Here is a 27,354-nt window from a genome sequence, read left to right as displayed (position 1 = left end):
AACACAAGAGAAATTGAATAAACGTGGGAAGGACATATTTCCATTGTACAGAGCACTGGTGAGACCATGTGGAGTAATATGCATAGTATTGGTCACTTACTTAAGGAAAGATTTAAACGTGTTGGACACGGTTCAAAGCGATTTGTGGACTCATACTTGGAAGAAGCAGGTTGTCTTGTTAGAAAAGGATAGACAAGCCTGTCAGCTATGCAGGGCAGTTTCAGAGTAAGGAGTAGCTTTACTGCAATATATAAAATCCTGAAGGGTCTTGACATGGTAGATGGAGAAATGTTTCCTCTCATAGAAGAATCTAGAACTAGGGGCCACTGTTTAAAAAAAAATCAGAGATCACACATTTAAAGTAGATTTTAGGATTTTTTTTGTGATAAGTGAGAAGGAAGGTTGATAGGCGACATGTAGGAATGCAAAACTGAGGTTATAATCAGAGCAGCCACAATCTTATTGAATGGTACAGCAGGCTTGAGGGGATGAATGGACTAATCTTGCTCTGACTCGTAGTTGTTTGTATGAATTTGAAAGGACAAGTCAAGTCTGACAAACCCAATTACATTCTTCAGTGAATGGCAGAGAAGGTTAGAATTCATTGACTGATAGGACACAGAAGGGATGTATTTGGTGATTCAGTACTGGTCCAGCTGTCACTTAAATTCTGCTCCCTTGCTCTTACCTCATACACCAATAAATGTTTCCACTTCAAAAGCATTGAATTCTCTTTTAAATGTTACTATTTGTAATAATTCCTTATCTTTTCAGACAGTATATTCTAGATCACAACACTGTCTTTAAAAAAAAAATTGGGCACATCACCTCTGTCTCATTTGTTAATTACTTTACATTTTTGTTGCCATTATGGATCCTTCTGCCAATGGGAAGAAGGTGTCAACTTTCTTGATGAAAACCATCGAGAGTCTGAATATTTCTATTGTGCTGAATCTTAATAAGAGGACAATAGTGAATTACAATAAAAGATTTGCTGTTGTCTTTTAATAACCATTTGCTAATCCTCCAAGATTGATTGAGTGACATACCCAGAGGATGCACAATAAGTGAGCTTTACAAAATGTGAAGATAAAGTCACCACTACACCACCAGACCACACAGCTGCTGTCCTCAGAGAAAAAGATGACTGATGGCTTAACATGAGAGTCAACGTGCCTCAGCTAAAGGGAGAGGTTGAGAAGAAGAGTCCTTCATGGTGACCTTAGCCAGTGTGGGTGTTGAAGCAACAATGTTGGCATCATCATGCATCAAAAACCAGCCATCTCTCCAACAGACCTCCAAGTCAAATTGTAACCAGACCAGGATTAAAAAGTTGTTAATTTCTTATAACGTTTAGCAGCTGACCTTGTCAAAGCCAACTTCATCTAATGACTTTCGTCCTCAGCCCTCAAAATGAATTTTAAATACGTGCATGGCTCTCAATGATCAACGTGGTGCAAAGAATCAGTGGAGAGTGTAAAGGCTGCCGTGTGAATTTATTGCCTTCTGTTAAAAAATGCAGCATCTTATTACTACAGCCCAGGATGTTATGGGAATTCACACCATGATGTTGTAATGGTTTAGGGATTGTAAAGCACTCCCACTAACAGTGTTGAACGAATAACTCCTGGATCAATTTAAGCATGTGGAGAACTTAGAAGTCTTAAGAGGTTGATTTTTCCTTCTGTTAAGCATTCCTGGTTGGCAACATTCGATGTTAACAGTGAATTATAGGTTCACCAAACCTTAATTACTGTGGAATCTGCAAATCCCTCTGCTGATTTTGTGCCTCAACCCCTCTCCATCTCACATCCTGGAGACTCTGTGTGTTGTATTTCTCTCATACAGCTGATTACCAACTTTCCTTTCTAACCCCTATTCCCTCTGCCACTGTGAACAGTTCTTGTTTCCCAGGCGTTGTTTGGCTCCCTTTCGTAACCACCACTTCTTCAAAGAAACCCACTCCCAACCCACTCCACCTTGATCAAAATAAGGACCTTCACCCTGTGACGGTGACCATAACGTACTTTTGTCTCCACATCTCTAAGTTTATAAATGTATCCCAAAAATAGAGTCTGAATTATTAAAGAAAGCCAATGATATATGTCAGAGTGTGTAAATTGCCAGGGCAGAAAACAGAGAAAGGATTGCAAAAACCCAGAAATTCAAAAAGCTTCATCTTCAGTGAAGAGCTTCTTAATATTCTTTCTAGTTGGACTATCATTTAGCATAACTATTGGTTCTGATGCACCTGCTTGTGTGGAAACAGCCAGTTCCAGCTCCTTTTCATTTGATGGGGTGGGAAAATGAGCTCATTGTTGATTCACATTCAAAGAGAGCAGCCTTATTATACCTGTCCCAACCAAACCATACCGCAGAGAATCTGCCCTTCTGTATGGCAGATGGTGGACAATCTTTGGAATAGCAGAAAAGCAAGCACAATGTCTCCCTCTGATCTCACAACATGAAGTTGCTGTCCATGGGAGTATCTTGTTATTTGGAGCTCACGCCTGTTTAGCAACAGAACATTGACTGCATATGACATTCTAGCTGGAGTTTGGGTTTTTATGTGGGTTCATGGGAGTTCTAATGTTTTCCATGCTGGCTAATGTTGTGTTAGATAGATGCAAGTGGTTTCCTCAGTTGTTATCACCGTATATTGAAGGGTGGTTAGTAAAGCCTCAGTGACAGTGGCAATAAGTGATAATCAGATTACATCCTTTTAAATGAATGCCTTGTGGATGCTGTATCTCAGGGCTTTGTATTGTGTTGTACAGGTCTGAAGTGCCTTTGGTTTGTTTCCTGCAAAGAGTCAAACTCCAATGTTTGTTTCTTCATATGCTCCTGTACAGAACCAAACTGCTTTAGTGACCGTGCATGTATTTAAAGATGTTCAGAGCTCTGTTGTTCAGGTAGGGCGCAAGCTGGTCCTCTTGTGTTCTTCTGTCACCACCAGCTATTCCTGCTCAGCAATGCCCTCTGATTCTCTCATATACCTAAGTTCTCAGCTGGCTTTGACGCTTGCAATGGATGCAATAAATAAAGCTGACTGCAGAGAGATATTCGTTTCATGCTACTTGGGCTTGCAGTAAGTTCTCAAGGGTCACCTTCAGAGACAAAAATGCATGATGTTAGAAAGATTGGCTGTCTTGATTTGAGTCTATATCAATAGCACAGAGTACCAGTGGATTTCATTGAATCTAAATGGTGTTGTATAAAAAGGGGACCATTCAATCTGTTGAATCGATGCCAGCATTGTGTTTCAGGAGTTGTAAAATCAAAATTTTTTTTAAAACGGGGCCTATCTTTGGGGAGCCCTCCAGCATCAAGCTGTCCTAGTCGCTCTCTAGACAGAATTTACAGGGCCTCAGGGACTTCCCAAGTGGAGGGATGGAGGAGCATAAAAATCAGATGGCATGGCAGTCTGGCACGTCACTTGCCTTCTGACCAGTTGCTGGCATTTGACCAGCGGGTTGGGAAGGTGACAGATAGTTAGCCTTCAGCTAAACTTTAAACAAATTGAACGGATAACCGGGGCACCCTTCTTGCAAGGCTACTATTGTACCAACAGCAGGCAAGTCTTCCATCACAGAGGGTCTTGGTATACCTCATGGCCCACCTTGCAGACTTGGAAGGACAGGGGAATGGCACCCTTCCCAATAAGCATCCTGAAGAGGATACCCCACCCAGCAACAAAAGCCACCTTGAGGAATGTGCTCTCCCCACTGTCTTCTTGACTGAGTCCCTGTCTCTCTCTCACCAGTACCTCCCTAACCAACCCTGGTGAGCTGTAAAATGTAGCCATACTCTAAGCCTTTTTTTGGTTTTGCTGTTCCAGGCCTCCTGTAATCCCAATAACAGCTTCTGCTCCCATAATGCTGCTGAGACTGGCATCCCCTCTGCAGAGACACCAATAGCTCGGTATAGGAATAGGGTTCAGGACTTTTACTCACGTGACTTAAAAGAATGATGAAATAGTTCAAGTCAGGATGGTGTGTAGCTGGGAGGATCCCTCAAAAGGTGGTGGTGCTCCCATGCATCTGCTCCATCTGCCCAGATGGTAGAAGTTACACATTGACAGCATGTGCTGTCTTGGCCAGTCACTGCATTGCATCATGCAGACAGCACATGCTATGGTCACCATGTGTCAATAGTGGAGGGAGAGAGTGTGTTGTTATGGTTGATAGGGTACCAACCAAATAGACTACTTTGTTCCAGATTATGTCAAACTTCTTGAGTGTTGTTGGAGCTGCACTCATCTAGGCTAGTGGGGAGTATTCGATCATGCTCCTGACATGTGCCTCTTGGATGTTGGTGCAAGGCCTCAGTTATATGCCTCAGAATTCCTACCCATGTTTTTCAGTGGGAGACCCGTTGAGCATAAATGTGCAGATTGGACTGATACAAATGGAAAGATATTCTGAAAACTGGTGTAACAGGAGCTTGGAAGGGGCAATGGTAGAGCATGAGGGAATGGAATCAAAGTATTTGGCTCCTTTATCTGTGATGACTAATATCGAAGATGAGGGGCTGCTGATCTGTAATATCAAAACCGAATGACACAGTGAACTTTCAGAATAATGGGTGCTAACTCAAAATAAATTGGACTACAGCTGAAAACAGTAAGATGCATCAAATGGGAACTCAAAAATGTCACTAGGTTAATCATGTGGGAACTGCCTCCAGCTACTCAAACTCCAGTTCAGGATTTTTGACCTTCAGCGATGGCTCATGTCACTGCAGAGCTGTTGAGTGTTTAGGAATAATTGGACGCTATGCCTTAGGAGGTAGTCAACCTGCAGCTAGACATTTCAAGAGGACAGAAAGTGACCGATCATTCAGCAGGATCAGAAAGAGTCTGGTAGTGCGACACACCAGCCAGTTCTCAAAGCTGAATAGCAGGGAGGTGGAAAATACCCCAAAATGAGTTTGAGCTAGAGTGTATCCATAGCACCGGGAGGTAAATGACTGCACAAAAAGTTCACAGAGCAAAGAAGCTACAGGAAATTCAATTGTCACCAGGATTAATAGAGATTTCTGTAACCATTATGAATCCCCCACAGTGTGTTTCCTCCATGTGTCAGGCTCCAGGATATCACTGGACAAATGCAGGAATTTATATTTAATCAGGCACTTTTCAAAACCATTTCCATGTGCTTTACATCTAATATTTTGAAGTATAGTCCCCCTTCTAATTCAGGAAGAATGGCAGCCAATAATTTCAGATAGCAACAGCCACAATTAGCAAGATGATAGTTACCAGATATATTGCCATTTGTGATGTTGAATTAGAAATGGGTAAATGATCCCGCTCTTCTTCAAGCAAGTGCTTGTTTATTTTTAAAAAAAAACTTTCTAAGAAAGCAGTGAGGATCCTTGGTTTAGTATCTCACCCAAAAGGCAGCACCTCCAATTGGACAGCACACTCCTTTCAATGCTGCACCAAAGCTATGTTTTTGTGCTCAAACCCAGGAGTAACACTTGAATACAGCATTTTGCGACTGAAGAAGCATAAGGATGACCAGCTCAGCTATGGCTGATAAATAAAAACATGTCAAAGACAGATGGGCAGCATCACAAGAAAGTTGAGATCAATATCTTAACAAGGTGGTTAGCTAATGCCGTGAGGATGTTATAAAATCAATTTGGCAGGGCGAGGACAATCAGAACAAAACATATGAATGTATTTGCAAGCTGCAGAGAGGTCTAGGGGAGACAACCAGCGTTATAATTTTTTATTTAATTAAACTGAGAATGCAGTTAAAATGCATGAAAAGACTTAATAGCAGGAGCACAACATGAAAGCCACAAAATTACGCTAAGCCTTTCAAAAACACTGGCTACACTTTAGCAGGAGAATTATCAAATATGGCATTTGAGGAAGTCAAGGTCTTTGAATAAATTTAATGGCATATTTCCATGGAACAGGAGTTACTGTTACTGATTAGACCGGAGTAGAAGGGTTGTCCTTAGTTTTGTGATGAGGTTTAAGTAAGTGATATAACTGTTGCTTTCTCCCGCTGTCAGAGTCAAGTTATCAGACTTGACTGACCACGTTGAGAGAGGTTACAAACAAAACACTAGAGAAAGTAGGATGTAGTATCATGCCATGCAGATGTAAATAAAGCAATGTTACAGTATATAAAAGGAGTGGAAAGAGCAACTAGCTTCAAGTGCTGTATATGTAGGCACCTATGGCTCAGAGGTACTACAGACCAGTATCTCAATGTGCAGGTGCTAGAATTGGTTTACAAGCACAACAAGGAGTCATGGGTGGCTCTTGGTTTTGCAGCAGAGATTAAAAAACAAGAAAAAGAGAGATTTACAAGATGCTCAAAGTTGTAGTATGATATAATGTTAATTCATTGACTATAATCAATGACATAATAGCACATTGAAATGGGACCCAAACATTTAGATTTCCAGAAATGGCATCTCTTGGAAATAGAGTTATACTCCATAAAAAGATTGTTGATATTCACGGGCACGGGTGTAGACTTGGTCTTACAACATGATGGGAACAGTTTAGAGACTCTCTACACAGAATGAATTCTAGACGCTGGTGTGCGGTCAGATTGAGGCTTCAGATTCAATGAGCTGGACAGGACATGGGAAAGCCTGTAAGCTGGCCGGCGATATGATCTCAGGGTTGGTCTTTGTCATGATTGGAGAGAAGCTTGAAATCAAAAAAAAAGTCAGCCAGCTGACCAGGCAGGGAATGGAAAAGACCAGTGAACACACTGATATTGCATGGTCCAGGTTCATTGATACTGTGTGCTGCAGAAGACAGCCAAATCAGAAAAAAGAAAAATCAGCCGGCTGAACAATTGACTCAATAACTGACCACACTCAAAGTTACTACACAGAAGTACACTTAAAATTAGGAAGGAGTATAGTGTGCTGTTCTGACATACTTATCGGAGGAAGAATGTTCTTGTGATACAGGGAGTACAGCAAAGATGTATACCAGAATCATTCCTGGGATGGTGGAACTGATATGAGGAAAGGTTGATTTGGTTAGGATTATAATCACAAAGTTCAGAACAACTATGGTGAGTGGAGTGGGTCTTACAGAAACCAATCAGATTCTAACAGGATTGATTCAAGAAGAATTTTCCTGATGGCAGAGGAGTCAAGAACCAAAAGTCATAGTTTAAAGATTTGGGGTAAGTAATTTAGGACTGAGATGAGGAGAAATTTCTTCAGAGAGGGTGGTGAGTCCGTGTAGTTCACTGCCACAGAAAGCAGTTGATTCCAAAAATGTATCATTTTGAGAAGGTATTGGGTGTAGGACTTGGCACGAAAGGGTTCAAAGGACTCGGAGGAAAGCCAGGAACAGGTTATTGAGTTGGATGATCAGCCATGATCATAAGTGAATGGGGGGTGCAGGCTTGAAAAGGCTAAATGATCTACTTCTGCTCCTATTTTCTATGTTTCTATATGGCCTCTCTGAATTTTGTAGACTCTTGACTCCAGTCAAGCAGCTTGTATTTAGCAACATATTTCCATACTGTAGCTCATGCCCATTACTTTGCAAAGTGTTCTTCTCAAAAAGTCCAGTCAACTATACATACAATATTTCAAGTAACATCTTCATGACTATCTATGCTCGTCATATCCTTATTATTTAATGACCTTGGTTAGATCATCTTATAACCATTTAAATTCATGAAGTATACTCACACTTACAGAAGCTTAAATAAAACATAAAAACTTAGGCATCTTTCTGATGATCAGTATTGAGCATCTTCCAAGGTCAATCTCTCTATTCTGAACTTCAGCATTCAAAACAAACAGTATTCCCAAAAGGACCTGTCTACAGCTCTGTAGAACTGAAAACAGAGCTTTCCCCCTGTGAACACTTGGATGAAATAATTCCATTCAAACAAAATGCAATCAGAAAGTCCAGATAAGAAAAAGGAAAAGTTGTGTCCATGTTGCGAAGTAGTTTTAATAAAGCAAAAAAAATTTTTAAAAAACCACATCTGTTTTTTTAAAAACCAAAGCTTTTCTTCCTTCATTTTAATCAAAGAATCTGTGATGTCACATTCAAACAGCCTGGTGCAGATTTACTCTGAAGAAACTATCACTTTCCTAAATTGAAGCTCATTTATTCCTTCAGCCCAAATCATTTCACACCACACACGTTATCTGAAGTGTAGACTGAAATTAGTGAAAGGAAATGGCACTCAGTTGCCATCACCTATTTCTAAAAGTTAAAATTTCCCTTGTTGTTCATTGTTGATGAAAACAAAAGTCAGTTAAGTCTGACCCCAAATAAACAAAACTGCTTTGCATTAGAGGCATTTAGTTTTAACAATAAAAATGTTTCCCTCTTAAAATGAAGCAATGTCTTGAGTTACTGTAGAAAACAAATGAGATCTGTATACTTAGTTTAAATAAGTGGATTATTAATTTTTTTTTAAAATAAGTAAACCTGCTCAGATGAGTTATGGCATACATGAGGCAGGTGGGACTTGCGCCCACATCTCTAGCTCAGTTAGGGAACAGTGCACCATAAGAGCCCAATACGTGGATTAAATGTTTGAAAACAGAGAGTGTAGCTTCTTTAATTAGAAGATTTTTTTATTTCGCACATTGAGAAGTATAAGCAAATGCATTATAAACCACAAATACACACATTCCCATAAGGACCAAAATCTTTTGACGGTAAGACAGACTAAAATGGTCAGTAGCACACAGATTGCCTCCTAGTGACTCAAGCAGCTGCTGCCAGGTCTTTGCCAGTTTTCAGAACATGGGCAGCAGAATTTCAACCTGTTGAGGACTGACCTATTAGAGGTCAGCTGCTTTCCTTTCAGGGCATTGGTGTGGCTGCCGTGGTCCTTGTTGCACAATGGTCTGCATCAAATCCAAACCGTAATGATAAATCCAGCATGACAAAGTGTTGTCAGAAGTGTACCCAGGTAGGATCACAGGGGAAAAAAGGAAGACAGGAACAAGTGTAGGATATTGAGCTTCCAGCTGGTTCTGCCATTAATTTAAATAATAGTTTAAAAATCTAAAAATCTCCTTGGTTCCATGGCAATGTGCAACTTTGCCTAAAAAGGAAACCATCAAACCCAAAATTATAACTTTTCAATTCTCTTTTTGGGAGAAGAGTTCTAGATGGCACCAGCTTTTACAAGAAGAGCAGCTACCTGACATCCATTTGAAAAAAAGTTAAGCTGAAGTGAGGGGGCTGACTTGTTCTGGACTGCATATGCTCAGTTGTTTACACTCAAAGCCATAGAATTCTCATCATAAACTTCTCCAAATAGCTATTTCTGTCACTCTCTCCCCTCCATTGAAGTGTTCTTGGACCACTTATTAATTCACTCGCAGGACATGGGCACCAATGGCTGAGCCAGGATTTATTGTCCAGCCCCAGTGCCCTTGAAGGGTGGTGGGGAAGCTGCCTTCTTGACCCTGCAATCCATGTGCTGTAGGTGGGCCACAATGCTTTTCAGAAAGCACATCCAGGGCTTTGTCCCAATGACACAAAATGAAAGGCAATACATTTCCAAGTCAAAATGGTGAGTGGCTGGGGAGGGGGAACATTTGCAGGTGATGGTGTTCCCATATATCTGCTGCCTTTGACCTCTAGATGGTTGAGTGTTTGGAAGGTGCTGACTCAGGAACCTTGGTGAATTTCTGCAGTGCAGTGCAGTGAATAGTACACACTGCTACTACGGAGCATCAGTAGTGGAGGGAATGGATATTTGTGGATGGAGTGCCAATTAAACAAGCTTTGTGCTGAACGGTGTCAAGCTTTGAGTGTTGTTGGAGCTGCATGCAAACATACACATGGAGAGTACGCCGTCACAACCTTGATTACACCTTGTGACTGATAGGCAGGCTTTTGGTATTCAGGAGGTGTTTGCTGCTGTATTCTAGTATTTTAATGTGTCTCAATATTAACTTGCATTTGATAACATTCTGATGAAGCACCCTAACATTTTGCCATGCTCAAGGTACAACTTAAATGTTGTCACAGAGTTGCACTACAATCAACTGATTTAACATCTGGGAACTTTCATTTGCCAGAAAATAACTTTAAAGTGAGCCAGGGCACAGTTTTAATATCATCTGATATATAAAAGTTACCAGATTTCCTCAAAACCATGAGGTTAGATTCCCTGGGCTATAGCTGGACAGTTCTTCCTGAAGACCTTCAAACTGCCATGATCCTGGCTGATATTATTAGACAAGTCAAATTTCAGACTGAAGTCTAACTTAACAGATCTTTTATTTTTGGGTTTAAACAGGACGATCTTTCGTGGAAAGAATACGAAGTATAGATATGGTTTTAAACAATACAATAAAAAAACAAACTTTGTTATGCAAAGAAAACATGAATAAAATAAATCAAACCATTGATATTTAACTCAATTTAAATATTTCAGAAGACACACAGTAATATACAATCCTATTAATGCCAACAGCACCCCTCGACATAACTCATACCAAAGAGAATTCCCCTTTCTATCGTACTAAACTTTAGAAATCTAACCTCTTCCTCAAACCTTTATGCAATTTAGCAAGACACTCAGCTTTAAGTACACTCTTCAAGATTTGAACAAAGTACTTCTGGTCTGGAATTTTTCAAACTAAAAATTCTTATGCTGAGGTGATCATTTTCCATCTTCTGGAGGAGTTGTTGTTATATATATCAACTTTAACCAAGTCATTTGTAAACTGAAAGCAAGAAAAAAAAATTTTCCAAATTATGAGTATTTGTCTCAGGCCAAAAAAGAACAATATTCCAGATGCTTCTAAATAAAGCCAAATGCACTAGCGAGTGTACCTTGTCCTCTTACAAAAAATTCTCCCAGTGTAAACAAATTCCTATTAGTCAAAGAACTCTTGAAATTTAAAAGGAAATTACAAAATGATTACAGAAACACTTACAAGTTTCACTAAATCCTTCGCACACGGAACAAAGCCCACATGCCACTTGTTCAAAATGCAAACTCTAAATTAAGAGATATTAAAAAATATACACAAAAAACATGCATCATTTGAATTCTCAAAACAAAAAAGGATAAATAAGCCACAGGAATATCACTTATAAAATCTACCAAAAAAAAGTGAAGGAAATGGACCAAAACCTGTTGTTAAGTAAGAAAAGGTGCTGAAGACTCACTGGTTTAACATTTTGATTATTTGGAAAATGGGAGACAGAAACTCATTAAAATGGATTATCCCACTGTCTGCCAACAGTTAGCTATCACATGACAAAATATTACCTTGTTGTAAGCTATGGTTAGAAACATGTGTTAGTTACAAAGGAGGTATCATCAAGAAGCCTGATGCTTAGAAATGGCAACAGCTCTGACTCTATACTGTTTTTCCATTTTGGGCTCAATCCTGGTTATGAATTGGAATATGTCACAGAGATAGAAAATTTTAAAATTTGAACAAAGAAAAAAAAAAAAGAGGGACTTGAAATATCATAATACCCACTTTGGAAAAAGACAAAATTGCAGCTTCTATTAAAAAAAGTGTCCAGCAATACAGCCAGCTTCCATTGGTCACAACTGTACTAGATATTCAAGACCCACAAAGGAACATCACTATGTACTGAAGAAGGGTCTAGGACTGAAATGTCAACTTTCCTGCTCAGCCTGATGTGTTTATCCAGCTCTACACTTTGTTATCCCATTAATTTCAATTGGTTCCAATTTGGGTCTCACTCAGCAATTTAATGGTTCCAACACATGTAGGGGAACTTTCCAGGGCGTGCACACTCCTGAGTACTAGCTTCAGTTTTCCTACTCAGGTCAGCCCTTGTATGGCTCTTTTGTTGTCTCAAGTCTATGTACCAGGAACAACTACAATGGGCCACCAGTCCTGATCCTAAGGAACCATTTAGCCATTTGGCTGGGGTTCAACTTTGTTGTGGGATTCTGCAGTGGGTTGACCTAAGATCCCCTACTCAGGATATACCCTCTGATTGCCTACACTCACATGGGATTCCCCAAGCTCAAATTGGACAGCTGAGGGTGTTCACTTGTTCAGGGAATGCACTGTAGTTCCTATTCTCCACTTGCCACATTTTCTAATGACAGTGCCAGTTTGAAGTCCAACTGGATTTCTGCTAGTAGGCACTTCTGCACGATTGAATCATTGACCCCACATACCAAAATGTGGTCAGTATTACATTCAGGGTTAACCCTGTATGATATGCCTATTCTAGTCATTGTAACATCAAAAGTCCTGATACAAACTCCCCCAGTTCTGACAGCCAAATAAAACAGATAGCATCTCAGGATTAGAGGAGGTTTGGTATTGTAATATTCCTCAACCAACTATCAACTCTTGGAAAGTTTTAACATCTGGTGCCACTGGGAATGATAAGCCACTTATAACCAAAAATGCTGCAGGTCCACCCATCGTCAGAAGGATCACCCATTGCTTTTCATCTACTCCAGTATCACTGTCCCAGTTAAAACAAAAATCTCCTTTCAACATACTGGGCCCAGTCTTCATCAGCATAGTCAAAACAGTCAAGCTTCCCAAATAGAGGCACAATGCCAGAAATGTTTACCCCAACCCAAAGATGGCAGTGGCACATCCTGTTTTCTCCTATCACCACTGAAATAACTGCACAGACACCAGTATCGTGTCATCAATTCACCTTCTAATTTACCAGTACACTGGCTATGGCCAGACAGCTTAGAGTCAGTCCTCAACTGAGGAGATTCTAATCTCCTGATTATACTGGTCAGCCAAGGCTTTCCTGATTGGCCCAGGTTAACAACCCCAAATCAAGAACCTCGTGGCTAACCAGGTCCACCTGGTTCTAATCAGCAGAGAAGCATTGTGTCGATATTCAAACAGAGTCAGAATTTGGAGCAATGGATTCACATGAATGTAAGAATTCACTGATGCCTTCCTTGAAAAGGATATTTAAAGCCATCACTGCTTACAGGTAAATTTCTTTCCCTGCAAAAGGCAAGAAGCCTGATACAGAGAGCAAGACAGCATGGTTGGAAGTTCTGAGGAAGGCAGCAGCAGGATTCTGTTGGTCCCTGTATAGAGTCCTAGAAGAGTTTTAGTGACCTAATCAACTTGGGAGAGCCTACACATCCCATCATGTTCCCAACAAGGTAACAAATCTCTCCAGCCAGTACCTTCCTACTCCAGTATATGGCTTCTGCCTTCATATGGAACAACATATTCTGCCGAGTGTGTAGTTTTTTTACCCAAAGCCTGACATTTCACAAGTGATTAAGAGTGGATTGGAAGTAGCAGTAAAGAGGGCTTAGAGCAGCTTTATTCAGTTGTGCACAGAGATAATGGGAACTGATGAAGGGTCTAGGCCTGAAACGTCAGCTTTTGTGCTCCTGAGATGCTGCTGGGCCTGCTGTGTTCATCCAGCCTCACATTTTATTATCTTTTATTCAGTTATGCAGTCTACTTCAGGGATAGTCAAGGATGTGAATGAGGGGGATGGCACATTGGCCAAGGGATACTGTAATAACTGTAAAGGGGGAGCACACAGTAGGAATTTAATGGCCTTTAGGGAATTCAGCAGTCAGCTAAGTTGACAGGTGTTTCTGCAACCACCTAAGAAAATCTCACACGGTGAGCTGCCTCTTTGGTGCCAGGGTAAAACATCACTGAACGCATGCAGAATACCTTTCAAGAGAAAGGGATACACCCAGAATGAAATAAATAACGGACAGGAAAAGTAAAGACCTACAGAGGGTTTCAGCAACAAGATGACTGGTTCAAGAATTAGATTGAAAGGTAATATTCTTTGGATTACTCTTAGTGTGTTGAAAACATTAAAAGGGCTTTAGATTCCTGGGTATCAGGGCTACTTGGGAGGAACCAGTACAAAGTGAACAGGTTGCATTTCATCAAGGCTGGGACTATTATCCTTGCAGAAAGATAAACTTGTGCAGTGGGAATTGTTTGAAAGCAATTGATAGGAGGATAGACACAAAGATCAAATAGGGAAATGATATAAAATGTATGAGACCTTAAGAGATACAGCATTAAAGAAAAATGCAGTTCACTATCAGGAGCAATCAGATGGAGGAATTGCAAGTTAAATGGAAGTGGGTATGGAATGCACACGTGTAAATGCGTAGGACAAGCACATAAGGTTATAATACTGTGGTAATAATGACAACTGCTCAAATAAGAAAATGATTGGGTCATAATACATTGTAGGCAAGAAAATAAAATGAAGGAGACAGATGGCTAGGGAGAGAAGAGGCAGTATTGATAATGGTACTGCTCAAGGACTAGAAAGGGATTTTGTTGTGGAAGGTTAAAAGACAGCTGTTCTATTAATACTTTCATCAAAATAAATGCTATCATGTTGCTGGTGGGTGAGACAGAGAGCGCAAGAGAGAATGAATAGTACCACTGCACAATCAGCTAATGAGGCCAGCATTTATTTACCCTTCCATAGTTTCTACAGAACATTGGACTGAGCCACTTTCTTGAACTGTTGCAGTCCATCTACTGTATGCACACCCACGGTGCTGCCAGGAAAGGAGATCCAGATCTCCATGACAGTGAAGGAATGGCACTATAGTTCCAAATCAGACATGCATAACTTGAAGAAGAACTTATAGGTGGATATGTTCTCATATCTGTTGCTTATACACTTCTACGTGGTAGAGGTTATGATTTGGAAGGTGCTGTCAAAGGAGTTGCTACAGTGCATCATGTTTGTAGTACACACTACCTTCACTGTGCAGTAGGGATTGAGGAATTGCTTGCTTGAGGTAGTGGACAAGCTATCAAATCATGTAGACATCTATGTCCAGGATACTGTTGAGCTTCTCAAAAAACAAGTAGAAATAGACTCATCTAAAGAACATGAAGTATATTCCAACACACTCTTGATTCATGCCTTGTAAAAAAAAAAAAAATGGACAGGCTTGAGGGAGAGAAGGCAAATTACTTGCCAGGTATTTCCAGCTTTGTTCCTTCAGCCATAGTATTTTTATGGCTGGTCCAGTTCAGTTTCTGATATTCTCAGGATGTTGATTTTGGGAGATTTAGTGATGGCAATGTCACTGAATGGCAAGGAAAGATGGCTCTTCTTGAAGACAGTTATTGCTTTGCATTAATACATCTCAAATAGTGTTTGACTCATCATGCCAAACCTGCATTTTGGTCAGATCTTAATGAAGCTGAGCCTGCACACAGCACCTGAGGAGTTGGGAATGTACTAATTGCGGTGCAATCAGCAAGCATCCCGCTACTCGTGATGGAGGAAAGATCAATGAAATAGCTGGAGATAGTTAAGCTGAGGACACACACCTGAGGGACTTCTGTAATGATGCTCTGATGCCAAAAATCACAACCATCTTCCTTTTGCGCTCAATATAAATCTAGCCAGTGAGGAGTCCCTGACATCCCACCTCCATGCAACTTCCTATTGACTTCAAGTTTACTTTGTCTCCACATGCTAAAAACAGTCAAATGTTGCAAGGCTAGTCAGTTTCAACTCTTCTCTGGAATTCATCTCTTTATTCCATGAGCAAACCAAAGCTATAAAAATCGCACAGCAACTTCGCCATGGGGGTTTCAATTATCTCAATATAAACTTGGAAGGTTAGAATATAAACAGAAATGAGGGAGAGGAACTCTTGAAATGTGTACAAGAGAACGTTCCTGAACTGTGTGTTTCTGAACCTATGATAGATATCAGGTTTGTACTTAAGGATATAATGAGATAAGAAAATAGGAACATGTAGGCCTCGAGACAATTAAGCCTGTTCTGCCAATCAATGTGATCATGGCTGATCTACACCCGAATTCCATTCACCTTGGTGTCTATATCACTTAAAGCCTAGACTAGCAAAACCCTGTCGTCAATCTCCTAATAAATAAGTGATGATAATAAAGGTCAAAGCACAGCATCAGAGTATAAGTAACAGAACTGTAACCAGCCACCTGGAAGACTGAATTGAGTAGGGGTATTTGATATCTATTCAGAAAGCTAAAAGGTGGGAAGTGGTAACAAGGACAATTGCTGTTGCACTTTTGTCCACAATACACATTGACAATTTAGACCTTCGAATCAAAAGCACAACTTCGAGGTTCACAAACAACAGAAAATTCCCAGAGGCTAGTTTTTACTGAAGAGGGCTGGAACAAATTACAAGACATCTATAAAATTGTAAAATGAGCATATGTTAGGAAAACAAATTTCAATATAGATAAAGCAAAGATTTTATAAAAAGGATCTAAGTGCATTAGAGGAGCAAAAGGATCTGGCAATACAAACTACACAAATCACTAAAAGTAGCCACACAGGTTAATGAGGGTACCAAAAAGGCAAAAGCAAACACAAAGGTTTACTTCTAGAGGATTTAATTTAAAAGTAGAGAGGTTATGCTAAATTTGTAGTAAACTTTAGACCTCATTGAAATTTTGTTGCCATATTCTGGAAAGGATGAAGACCATAAGATCCAGGAGCAGAATTAAGCCATTTGACCCATCAAATCTGATCCACATTCGATCATGGCTGATATGTTTCTCATTCTTCTACCTTCTCCCTATAACCCTTGATCCCCTTATTAATCAGATTTTATGTACACACAATGACTTGGCCTCCACAGCTTTCTGTGGCAATGAGTTCCATAGATTCACCACTCTTGACCTGAAGAAATTCCTCTGCATCTCCATTCTAAAAGGGTCATCCCTTCACTCTGAGGCTGTGCCCTCAGGTCATAGTCTCTCCTTCCCACAGAGGAATCTTTAAATAATCAATTAATCTAGGATTCTCTTTAATTTACCTACAAACAAACACGTCATGGGAAGGCTGCCCATCCCTAATATGCATTTTATTTTGGAAAGTCAATGATGCCATTAGCGCTATGACTGAATTTTCATGTCTCTATTGGGAGGCCCATGTGGGCCAACCATAATACACAAACCATAGTGAGATTCTGAGAGTGGACAGAAAGATCCAGATTTACTGTAGAATTCTTATGAATCAGGAATGCTCCTCCAGGCCTACAAGCAGTTTTGCTCATCTTTGGCTTGTCTCTCTTATCCATCCCCATGTTACCGATTTACTCTCACTCTTCAGATGACTAATTTTTTGAGAAATTGGCATTCTCAGATTCCTGACCTGGCTTTCCCTCCCACCTACTGGATCCAAAGACATTCCTGATCATTTCAGGCAGAAAACATTCCTACATGCAAATGAAGTTTGAACATTAAAACTGCCGTCATAGAAAGGTTTCTTCTGGCCCACCATACATGCCCACCTTGGTCGTAGTTTAAAAGTCAATCCCAAATATGTGCTGTGTTACTCCAAATAATCAGTTTACACTCCCTGATTACTGTATTATCTACAAACATTTAAATTTCATCCCTATGTATAGCATCATCGGAAAACAAGGATCTAATTGTTCCGTTTTTGTTATGAACAGTAAAATGCATCAGGGAGGAAAATCACTTTCCTGGCAATATTGAATGATTAGTACTATGGCTGAAAAATGTTTTCCATTCTTCCAGGCAGAATATTATTATAAATTATCATAGGCCTATATTCCCAATTTCCCTAGTCTATTGGGTTTACTCTGAATATCAATTACCCAACGCAGTTTTAACAACTGAATTTGCTCAAACTTCTTTATTAGAGCAAAACTGATGGCTAAAAAACCGCAAAAATCTTAGCCAATGCTTACAATCTCAAGTGAGCCCATTTACAAGGATCAGGCCAAAACAGATAGTCAGACTACACAATCCCAAATTCCAGCCATTGTGCAGGTGACCTCCTCCTGAACTAGCTAACTTTGCTCTGAGGCAAACTTACTTTCTACCCTTTTACCAGACAATCAAGCTATGCATTCAAATTTTTACACTGTCCAGTCTCCAGTAAATGATCAATTTGACCATTGGCAAAGATCACAAATGTGTCATGATTTCCACTTTGGTTTAATCAATTCACACATTAGGATTTGCTGGTCTGAACCTGGTAGGAGACGTATCTCTTGCTTTTATGGACTTTGACCTCATCTTTAGCTTGTTTTGGCTGTTCACCATTGTTGTCATCTAATCAACTATATGATATTCACACCACGCAACTCTGTGACAATCACAAATTCAGCTGATAAATAGTCCACATTATCACATCTGATTCAGTGTGTCGGTTTTTAAGTAATTCTTCAGCTGTGATTTTTCCAGTGTACTGCTGAGTTACAACACTTGCTATAAACACACACACACCTTTTCCAACCATTGGGTCATCATCAGGCTTCATTTTATTTTCTCATTTCATTCTACATCATTTAACTTCATTTTGACTAATCCAGCAAATTTTAGGCTAATGTCTGCACTAGCGTTCAGTTAACCTGAGAAACCTTGAACTCTAGAAAACACAAGAGTAAAAATCCATGCCATCAAGAAAGCAACCTCTGACAAATAAAATTGAACCCATAGAAGTACAATAGGTTTCCAGATAATTATGTTTATTCTTACTAATTATGTCCATATAGTCAACAGAGGTAGTCTAGAACTGGGTTGGTGTTCTCCAAAATGCATATTACTGCTTGATTTTTCTGCCTTAAATCAATTTCCAGGAATTCTCTTGTGTTTTGACTACGTCAAACATTAATTGTAGTTCAAAACTATTACAAATTGCTTCATCACCCCCAAGATACAAAATTAATTCAGATAAGTGGGCCGTGCTTTTATTTGATCTCGTTTGTCCTGTATTTATTTTCCATCACTCTGTACTATATTCTATTTCATGTCAATATTAAGCATTGATTTCCATGCACTAAACTCATTACTGACACCAGAAAGTGTGCTCATGTTAATGACTATGAAAACCCTGATCCACAGGGTTAAAGCTTTCTGTTTTTACTGAATGCAAGGGGTATAATATAATGTCATTCACAAAGGCAAAGATTACAATAGACAGAACTCACTATTTATTGGAGCCAAATTGCTAATTTGGAATAAAACCATAACTTTTACTTCTAGAAGACAAAGAGAAGTGTGCATGCATGGCTGGATTTATACTTAAGAAACAAAACAAAAAGCTGCTTTTGCAACTTGAAAACAACAATGCAGGTACAGCTGGAAAATTGTTAAGTTTACAAATTTTCACATTCTCAATCATGTGAAAGAGCTCCATGCAAAAGAAGGATCAAAAAAACATTCTGGCCTTATCAATGGGATAAAGTGCAGCCATAATACAAGATGATCAAAAAGAAACAGTACTTTCTCCCTGGAAGCAATCATCAAAAACTGTACATGGGGGAAGGGGGTGGGGTAGGAGGTTGGAGGGTGGTGTGGTCAAGGCCTGTGCGCAATTTTGTTTCAATCGTACTGCATCCCATCATTAACGTAATAATATGAAGAAAATCAGAAGGCACTTTGTACAGGTTGGTGACAAAAATCAATGTCAAGGAACATTTGAATTTATTCAGATGACCAAACAGATAAGTATTCAATCCCACTTACCAGTTTTTCATTTTATCTATGATCTATGCAAGCATCTTTTTCATTTTGAGCCTTTAAATGAGAATGACCAAATTAGGAGGTAAACTGCAACAAATAAAATAATCGAGGTACTGACATTATTTTTCCTTTCAGAACATTGTGGCAAAACAAATGCACTATTGTTCAAGTAAAAGGATGGAAGCTGCAATTTCTAACTGGATTCCACCAATCAGCAATCAAAAAGAAGACAATGGCAGGACCAAAATGGAGGAGTTAACTTACCAATTTTTGGATCTACTTAACTCCTGTTAGAACCAGTTGAAAGTTTTGAACATTCATGCAAATACGAGCAAAACAATTTTATTGTCATCTGACCCACAACCCCTGTTCTTCACATCCGATTAAGTTTCTGCCTACTTGACTAGAATCTGGTGCTTCCCAACAGCTATGCTGACAAATTAAGGGCAATGCTTATCTCTGGTATTTAAATGATACTCAGCTTCTATCACAAAATACTGTGTGCATTGGGCCTGGATACATTTTCCAGTCAGCAGCTTTTGACTTATCAGATTTAAAGTGTGATTCAGTTCCTCCTGTAGGTTATAAACAAATTGCTGGCTTTCGTTACTTTCTATTCTTGACAAAAATTGCACGACCCCTTTAAGCAGCTAGTGTAGGGCCTTGACACATGGCCAGTCAGCTCAATAGCATGCCTTAAATTCAGCCAGCTGCCTAATCAGAGCACATTTTACCCTGGCTAGTCACTGAACGCAGGATAGTGATGGATGGCCCCCATAATTGCACAGATTTCATGCCAACTCCTCTTGACATCTACTAAACCTGCTCCACCCTCCCGTTTATTGTGCGCAGGGGAAAAAAAAAATCACCCCACATGCTGTTTTATAAACCCAGGTACAGTTCTAACTGAAAATATTTTATCCTCTAGCCACATTAAAGCTGTGCAGAACTGCTGTTTTCTTCTAAAGGGCTAAAATATCTAATTGATGTCAAGGTCAACTGCAAGTTAATTGTTACTGGTAAACAGCTGAGGTCATTTAAAGAGCATTTCCTGTAGCTGGATGTGTTTCTCCACAGATTGACAGGCACTAATTAGTCTTCAGTTTCTCTGTAAGGTCAGAAGAAACCAAGAGAAAATAACTCAATTGATTTTTTTTAAAAAAAACCTTAAAACATATTGTGACTCAGAAATTTGACAGACCAGCCTTAATACGCATATTGAGCATAAGAAATAGCCAGAGCGGATGTTACAATCCATAAGCCGTTCTGCCATTGTGTCATGACTGAACTTTGACCTCTACGTTTTCACCTGAACAGCACATGATTCGCTTGATTTCTATCACCTTCAACTGTAAGTGAATGAGAATCCTTGGCTCTTTCAAAGACTCAGCAACCTCTATGTTTATGAATCGCTCCTCAGTCTGAAATTGCCAAACATTTTCCCAAATTCTAGACCAGCTTGTGAGGAGAAAAATCCTTATAACTTCTACGCTATCTACCCTTTCAGATCTTTTGTTTCAGTCAGATCACCTCCCCTCTCTTGTGAACTCAACACATGCTACTCAATTTCTCCTCATTGACTCCTGGATGAAAAGGTTGTCCAAAGCTTGTGAACGTTTGAAGCATCCAGTCTATTGGCAACTAAGGGGAAAAAAAACTGTACAGTATTCCAGGTGTGGTCTCACTAAACTCCTGGACTATTACAGCAAGACTCTCTCAGTCTTCCACTCAGATTGTCAGTAAAAAGCAAAAAAAACGTATCTTCCCAATTGCTCATTCTACCGCATGTTAACTTCATGTTGTGTGACTTAAGGGCTGAAATCCTTCTGAGCATTACAAATGACTTGCTTCCTACATTTTAAAAAGTTTGTTGTTTTTCTATTCTTCCCACTGACAACGAATTGTCTCCTGCTGCTCCAGATTGTACTCATCATTTGGTGAATTTTCTAGCAGTACATATTCCTTGCTTTCACCACCCCCCCTTTGTCATAATACGCGTGGTGCAGCCTTAAGACTGAAAGTTGGGACTTCTGACTCTAAGAAACTGGAAATCCCACTCTGGAATATAATCCCAGTGTCAAAAGAACATGGTAACCTGGGAGTATATGGACTATAAGAACTGAACATGTCTCCCATTGAAGAGAGATTTGGGAGTGCTTCAGGTTTTAGAAACCACTGAAGGATGTAGAAAGTGCCCAATCGGTGCTGGGTATACCCCCACCTCAAAAGAAGTACCCCCTTTGCTGTCTAGTTTTGGCCTACACAGTGAAACCTGCTTGGCTGTCACCTTCATTCTGTATTCTCCAGCAGCATGTATTCCCTCATACCCTCCACCAGTTGTGCCCTCTTCTTCCAAATGCAATCCCCACTGTGGCCACTTCTCCCTGTGTCACTGACCTACCGATCAGCTGACAGCTCTCTGGATGGGCTATTCTCTTTATGGGGTTAGATGCAATCCTGTGTCCCGCCGTTCACCAAAGCAGGGTCACACCTTGCTTTCAGACACATCAATTAGACCTTGTTGCAATAGATAATCTCGTTCTTTGTTACATTTGCCATCTTCCATCTGCTTTTGCGACTGCAGCATCTAGGGAATTGTGGAAGATCTCAACCAATCCATCCATTATCTCAAAAGCCAGGCTTTTAAAATCCTAGGAAGTCAACCAAAAGTCCATGAGATTTGTCACCTGTGGTTCTTAAGAAGATCCAGGAAGATTAGTTGACCTTTGCACGTAAAAACATCCTCCATTCTGATTGTAACTTTTATCAAGAATGAGGCTTGCATAGCCAGTAGGGGGCATCAAATCAGGTAACCAGACTGTAATGTCAGGGAGACTTTTACACTTGGTTCTCATTTACAGAATTGCTTATACACTGACTCCCAAAAGCTAGAGGAAATGCTTAACTGAAATGCAAAGATTATATTTGGTACTCACACTGCACTGTAAGAAAACATACAAATGTTGCACTGGATAGAACAATCAGAGGTGCTCACCATTTGTGTTTTAAGAAAATGGCATGAGAAAATTACATTACTTTCAAATTTGTATGTACTTTTGTAATAACTTAAAACTCACAAGCTGAGAAATAATAAAAATCTAGACTTGGTATTTGACTTCTTATTGAGCAGTTGGACTTTAATACTCAGCCAAGCATATTTATGGAAAATTTCAAATGATGTAGTCCAAAACTAAACATTGCAAGTGTAATTGCTTGAAATGTATTTCTCATTTACTGCTCAGTGTGCAACATTTGTTTCTGCGACACATATGCAGAATCAATTATGAAAGATTGTATTGTAGCTCAAAGTCTTGTTCTATTATTTGACACGGTTGGTTGAATTACTTCACTTTCTGATTTCAGAAGTGTTAACAGTTGTGGCAGTTAAAAAATTATTACCTTCCAGCTGTTTGAGACATTTTTAGTTAATAAAGTCAGTGATGTTTACAAAATCAAGCTAGCAGGTTTGACTTATTTCTTTATAATTTTCAAACTATATCCAGTTTTCTAAGTATGCTAAAGTAGTCAGTTAAGTGCTAACACTGTTACAAAATTGAAAGAATCAGAACATTATAAATAAATACAAAATGATGGCACATTGTGCTGTTCTATTTCTCTCTACAGTAGGTGTAAGACAACAAGCAATACAAAGATCTAAATTAGTTCCTGGCCTAAACACAAACATCATTGCATTTTGATTAACTACAAAGCAGTTCTATTGACAATTTCACATATCGATTGAATCACAAAATGTCAAAATATATGACAAAATGAAGTCATGGAACAGCTTACATCACAAATTAATACTCAGATAAATGTCCTCCTTGATAATCAGAGATTTATTGATGTTTTTTGATACTGACTACAATTACAATTAGGAGTTAACTCTGTATCAATTTACACGTACACTTTACACACATACTGTATGACAATGGTCTGCTCTTAGCTTACCTTGTGTAAAATATTAGCATAAAATAAGCTAATAGTATAGATATTTCTTATCCTATGGTTGATTGCATGTAGAACAGACACCTTATTTAAGTAGATAAACTACCCTCCAGAAAATAAAAGTTAATGACACATCTGTGGCCATTGGAACCTGGCTTAAACAAGTAATTGCTGCTTGAAATAGAGAAAACAAATCCCCTAAAAAGTGTGTTTTTTATATCAGCTCTCTTATTTGAAAATATAGCTATTCGTACATGTCATGTATACTTGTGTTTTTTCCTCAGTCCAGTACAAGTGCAGTTATATGTTCTATCAGGATTAAACATAGGTGCACCTTATTCTCTGTGTGCAACCCTGAACATTGCCTGTCCTTCAGTTGTACAGCCCATTTGATAAACATTTGATAGCAAAAATCTAATTCTGTAGGTCTGCAACTCCCTAATGGCTATTAATTTCTGTGTTAACAACCTACAGTCCTGTGCAGACATCTGGATGCTGAATAATATACCTTCTCTTCAAACCTCCCATGCCTTAAAAGCTTGTTAGCATTTAGTTAATTAGCTTTCAATAAAAGGTAAAATCTGATCAGCTGGGAAAAACTGGGATGTATAAATTCCCATTTTGAGATATTTACAGTCTGTCTGAAAATCCCAATAATCCAATACTACACATTAATGCCACAAGTAATTAAAAGCTGCTCTGAGGTCTGTAGCTTTTAGTTTAGACAATTACTGCCCATTGAAAATGGCTGATTTCAAAGAATGATGAAAGCAAGTAGAAAAATTTGGAGATGTGTAATTAGCAATCACAGCTCTGAAAACGAAGAGGAGTTTCTAAAACATTCTACATGATTTTTTCACCATTATCAGATATACGCTATGAATTTCTCTCTCAATATCCTTGTATCAAATATCTAGAGTTACTGTAAGCAAAAACAGTCAGGAGTTGACAAGAGTTGATGCTGGAAAATATAAACAGGCTACATTCTTCAACATGCCAACTTTCCCAGAGCAGAGCATTTCAGAGTGCAATAAAAAATAAAACTAAAATTCACATTTCTCCAACTCTGCAGAGCATTTCATATCACATAACTGCATATTAACGCAAAAAAAATACAAATAATACCTCTCACAACCTAGAGGAAAAAATGCTCAATTAAAATGCAACTGCCCAGGGTAGACCATCCAGTACACTCTCACTCCATAACAATCTCAATAAGTCTTTTTTAAACTGACAAGCATATATCTTAATACTGCCAGACTGCAACTAGCATTTCCATAATAACATTAAGGAAGGATCACTTAAACTAACCATAACAAGTCAGGAGAAGCCCAGATTTCTTGCAATCAGCTTGTAGAGTTCCCTTCGGTTTTCCAGGTTTGAAGCAGAAGGCTGTAGTCTCCAGTGCAGAGGGTAAAATGCCAGAATATAGGAATGTGTTAGCTCAAACAAAGGATTATCTTTCTCAGTCTGCAATTCTCCTCAGCTTCTTGAGACAATCTGTCTGGAGGCTATTGTAGCAGTGCTGATTATCACACTTCTGTGAGCAAGTACAAAGCACTGTACATACTGCAAGTTTTCCTTTTTTCTTAATTACTTCGGTTCAGTCCAATGCCTGACAATAATATCAAGTATATCAGTGTCCACTGAAGGTTCTTTCCAGAGGAAAGCACTCTTTCTTCCCTGCCACACGGTGTAAATGCATACAATCAACACAATCTGAATTGTAACTGCACTGAATTTGGATAGCAAATGACAGCATACATTTAGTGAACTCTTGACTCCTGTCATCAGATTGACAGGTAAAAGCTCATTTTAGCCAAACAGTCCTCAGCAGTTGTTGAATATAAAAAGGCAGGATCTGATTTTCCTATATTAATACGAATCCCCAGTTAAATATTCTACAGAACAAAATATTCAACAAAATGCCTGATCTTCAAAGATAGTTACACATACGTGGGGTACTCTTTTCCAAGTCAAGGAGGGCAGTATAATTACTTGGATTATGAAAATGATTGATTTTAGCTAACATCAATCAGAAATCTATACAAATTTAAATCTGAATGCACTACTTAAGTGAAATGATATCTAGGTGGCTGATGCCAGAAGTGTATCCGAACGACGAATATTCAGCAATAACCATGCTGCCAAATTGTGCTGTAGTTTAAAATTGGATTTAATTGAGGCTTTATCTTTTTAATACATACTGGTTTTCCAGTACATGATACAGATCACAAATCAAAGAGCAATCCAATTCTACTCAAAATTACTGTGCTAATTATCATGAGGGTGGACAAAACGAAAACAATACAGAATATTTACTGATTCTTAAATATTTAATAATACTATATTGTACAATTTGAAGATTAGCCTGTTTCAATTAATTTTAAAGCAGTTAAAAGTTTGTCATGGCACTGAAAATGCTAAAGGAGGAAAACCTCACAGAATCATAATATGGTATCTTGTTAATTTTTTTGAATACAGAACAGAAACATTTAGGTTGGCTCTAAAAAAATTAGAAGCAGTAAGTGTTCCCTTAGAAATGCACAATTTAAAGGGAGTTCAGAGAAGGTCATGAGTGACATATTGTTCCAGAGCTCAGAGAGTCATCAGTATTTTTAGGGCAGCTTTTATTTAACACATATATGTCTCATATTCAATGGCACACAACATCGGAACTACGCAAGCCCCGGACGATCAATGACAAAGAAGTCACCTAGGCTGGTTTCTTATTACAAACTGGGACCAAGAGTTTCATCACCTACATTGGCAACATTCCGTTATTCATCTCTATCTGTGTCACACAGTCCTCCAAATGTAATCTGACTTTAACCACGCAATTTATTGCCTTTAATTAGACTGAGCACTACAGTAAGGATACTGACAGAAATAGTACTGATTCAGGCTAACCTTTAGAAGATTTGAGGATATTAATCTAAATTTTAAATGTCAATTATGTGTTTTTAGGCTATTATGTTATTACCACAATGCTATTTGTTCACCTTCACAGCAACCCCATCACTTACCCCATGTGAAATGAAAGCAAGCATGTTGTCTTCAAGCAATTTTGATTGATTCGGGTTTGCAAATGAATAATCAGATGTAAACTGCTAAACTGGCCAAAACCTACATTGACAATTCTCATTAACGGTTGAAATTGTAGATAAATATTGAATCAGAGTGTCATACAGCATGGAAACACACCCATCAGCCTAACCAGTCCACACCAGCCATGTTCCCAAATTAAACTAGTCCCACCTGCCTACACTTGGCCCATACCCCTCCAAGCCTTTCCTATTCATGAACTTATCCAAATGTCCTTTAAACATTGTAATTGTACCTGCATTCATTACTTTCTCTGGCAATTCATTCCACAAAGAGCCACTCTCTGCCCTTTTAAATCTTTTTCCTGTCACCTTGAAAATATGCCCCCTAGTTTGGAACTCCCTCAACTTAGGGTAAAGACCTTTGTCCTTCATCTTATCTATGCCCCTCATTATTTTATAATGTCTTTGTGTATTTACACTGTTATGCAATTAAAAAACTTCTGGACCATTGTTAGGTTAGGAAAGAGCTCCACTCACTATGAGGGTAATTCATAGAACCCGCAACTTCAAAAGGAAAATTCAACCTTCCAGCACTAAGTGGCATTTCCATTTTCTCTTGTATTCTATCTTCCTGTTGAGCAAATAGCTACAGAGAGAAGTCCCATCTCACAGTATTCATACATGATATTTTGATGATATTTTAAATTGCATATTGGCTCTGGTTTAGCTGCAGCAGGGCATCTCACCTAATCATGGTGAGTTGAATCTCCTGCTTTACGTTTAGGCTTTAAATCTTTTTGTGTGGCAAGTTGCTGAAAATGCAGGTTGTTATTAGCACAGCAAGAAAACAGGGCATCTGGCACCTAATATACCAGGGAAAGAAACTGTATATCTCCACAAGCAATCTGTT

At 39.0% G+C, this 27,354-nt stretch overlaps 1 protein-coding gene across 3 annotated transcripts in view; it reads right to left on the bottom strand.

The window, feature by feature from the left end:
• rbfox1 (RNA binding fox-1 homolog 1) overlaps positions 1-25,140 on the bottom strand; it is a 2,011,452-nt gene extending 1,986,312 nt beyond the window's left edge. For 2 of the 3 annotated variants that reach the window (XM_059654018.1, XM_059654023.1), the window contains exon 1: positions 24,709-25,139. Coding sequence is in view for 1 of the 3 variants with exons in the window: in XM_059654014.1 (XP_059509997.1) it covers positions 24,709-24,711 (3 nt within the window). In the remaining 2 variants the exon portion in view is untranslated. Of the gene's footprint in view, positions 1-24,708 lie in introns of all 3 variants that reach the window. The other variant, XM_059654014.1, reaches the window with a different exon arrangement.
• Between the last annotated feature and the right edge of the window lie 2,214 nt (positions 25,141-27,354).

Source organism: Stegostoma tigrinum, chromosome 23 (assembly GCF_030684315.1).
Source record: "Stegostoma tigrinum isolate sSteTig4 chromosome 23, sSteTig4.hap1, whole genome shotgun sequence".
In the NCBI taxonomy this organism is placed as follows: domain Eukaryota; kingdom Metazoa; phylum Chordata; class Chondrichthyes; order Orectolobiformes; family Stegostomatidae; genus Stegostoma; species Stegostoma tigrinum.
Note: the sequence above shows the minus strand (reverse complement) of the source record. Positions and strands in the feature narration are given on the sequence as shown.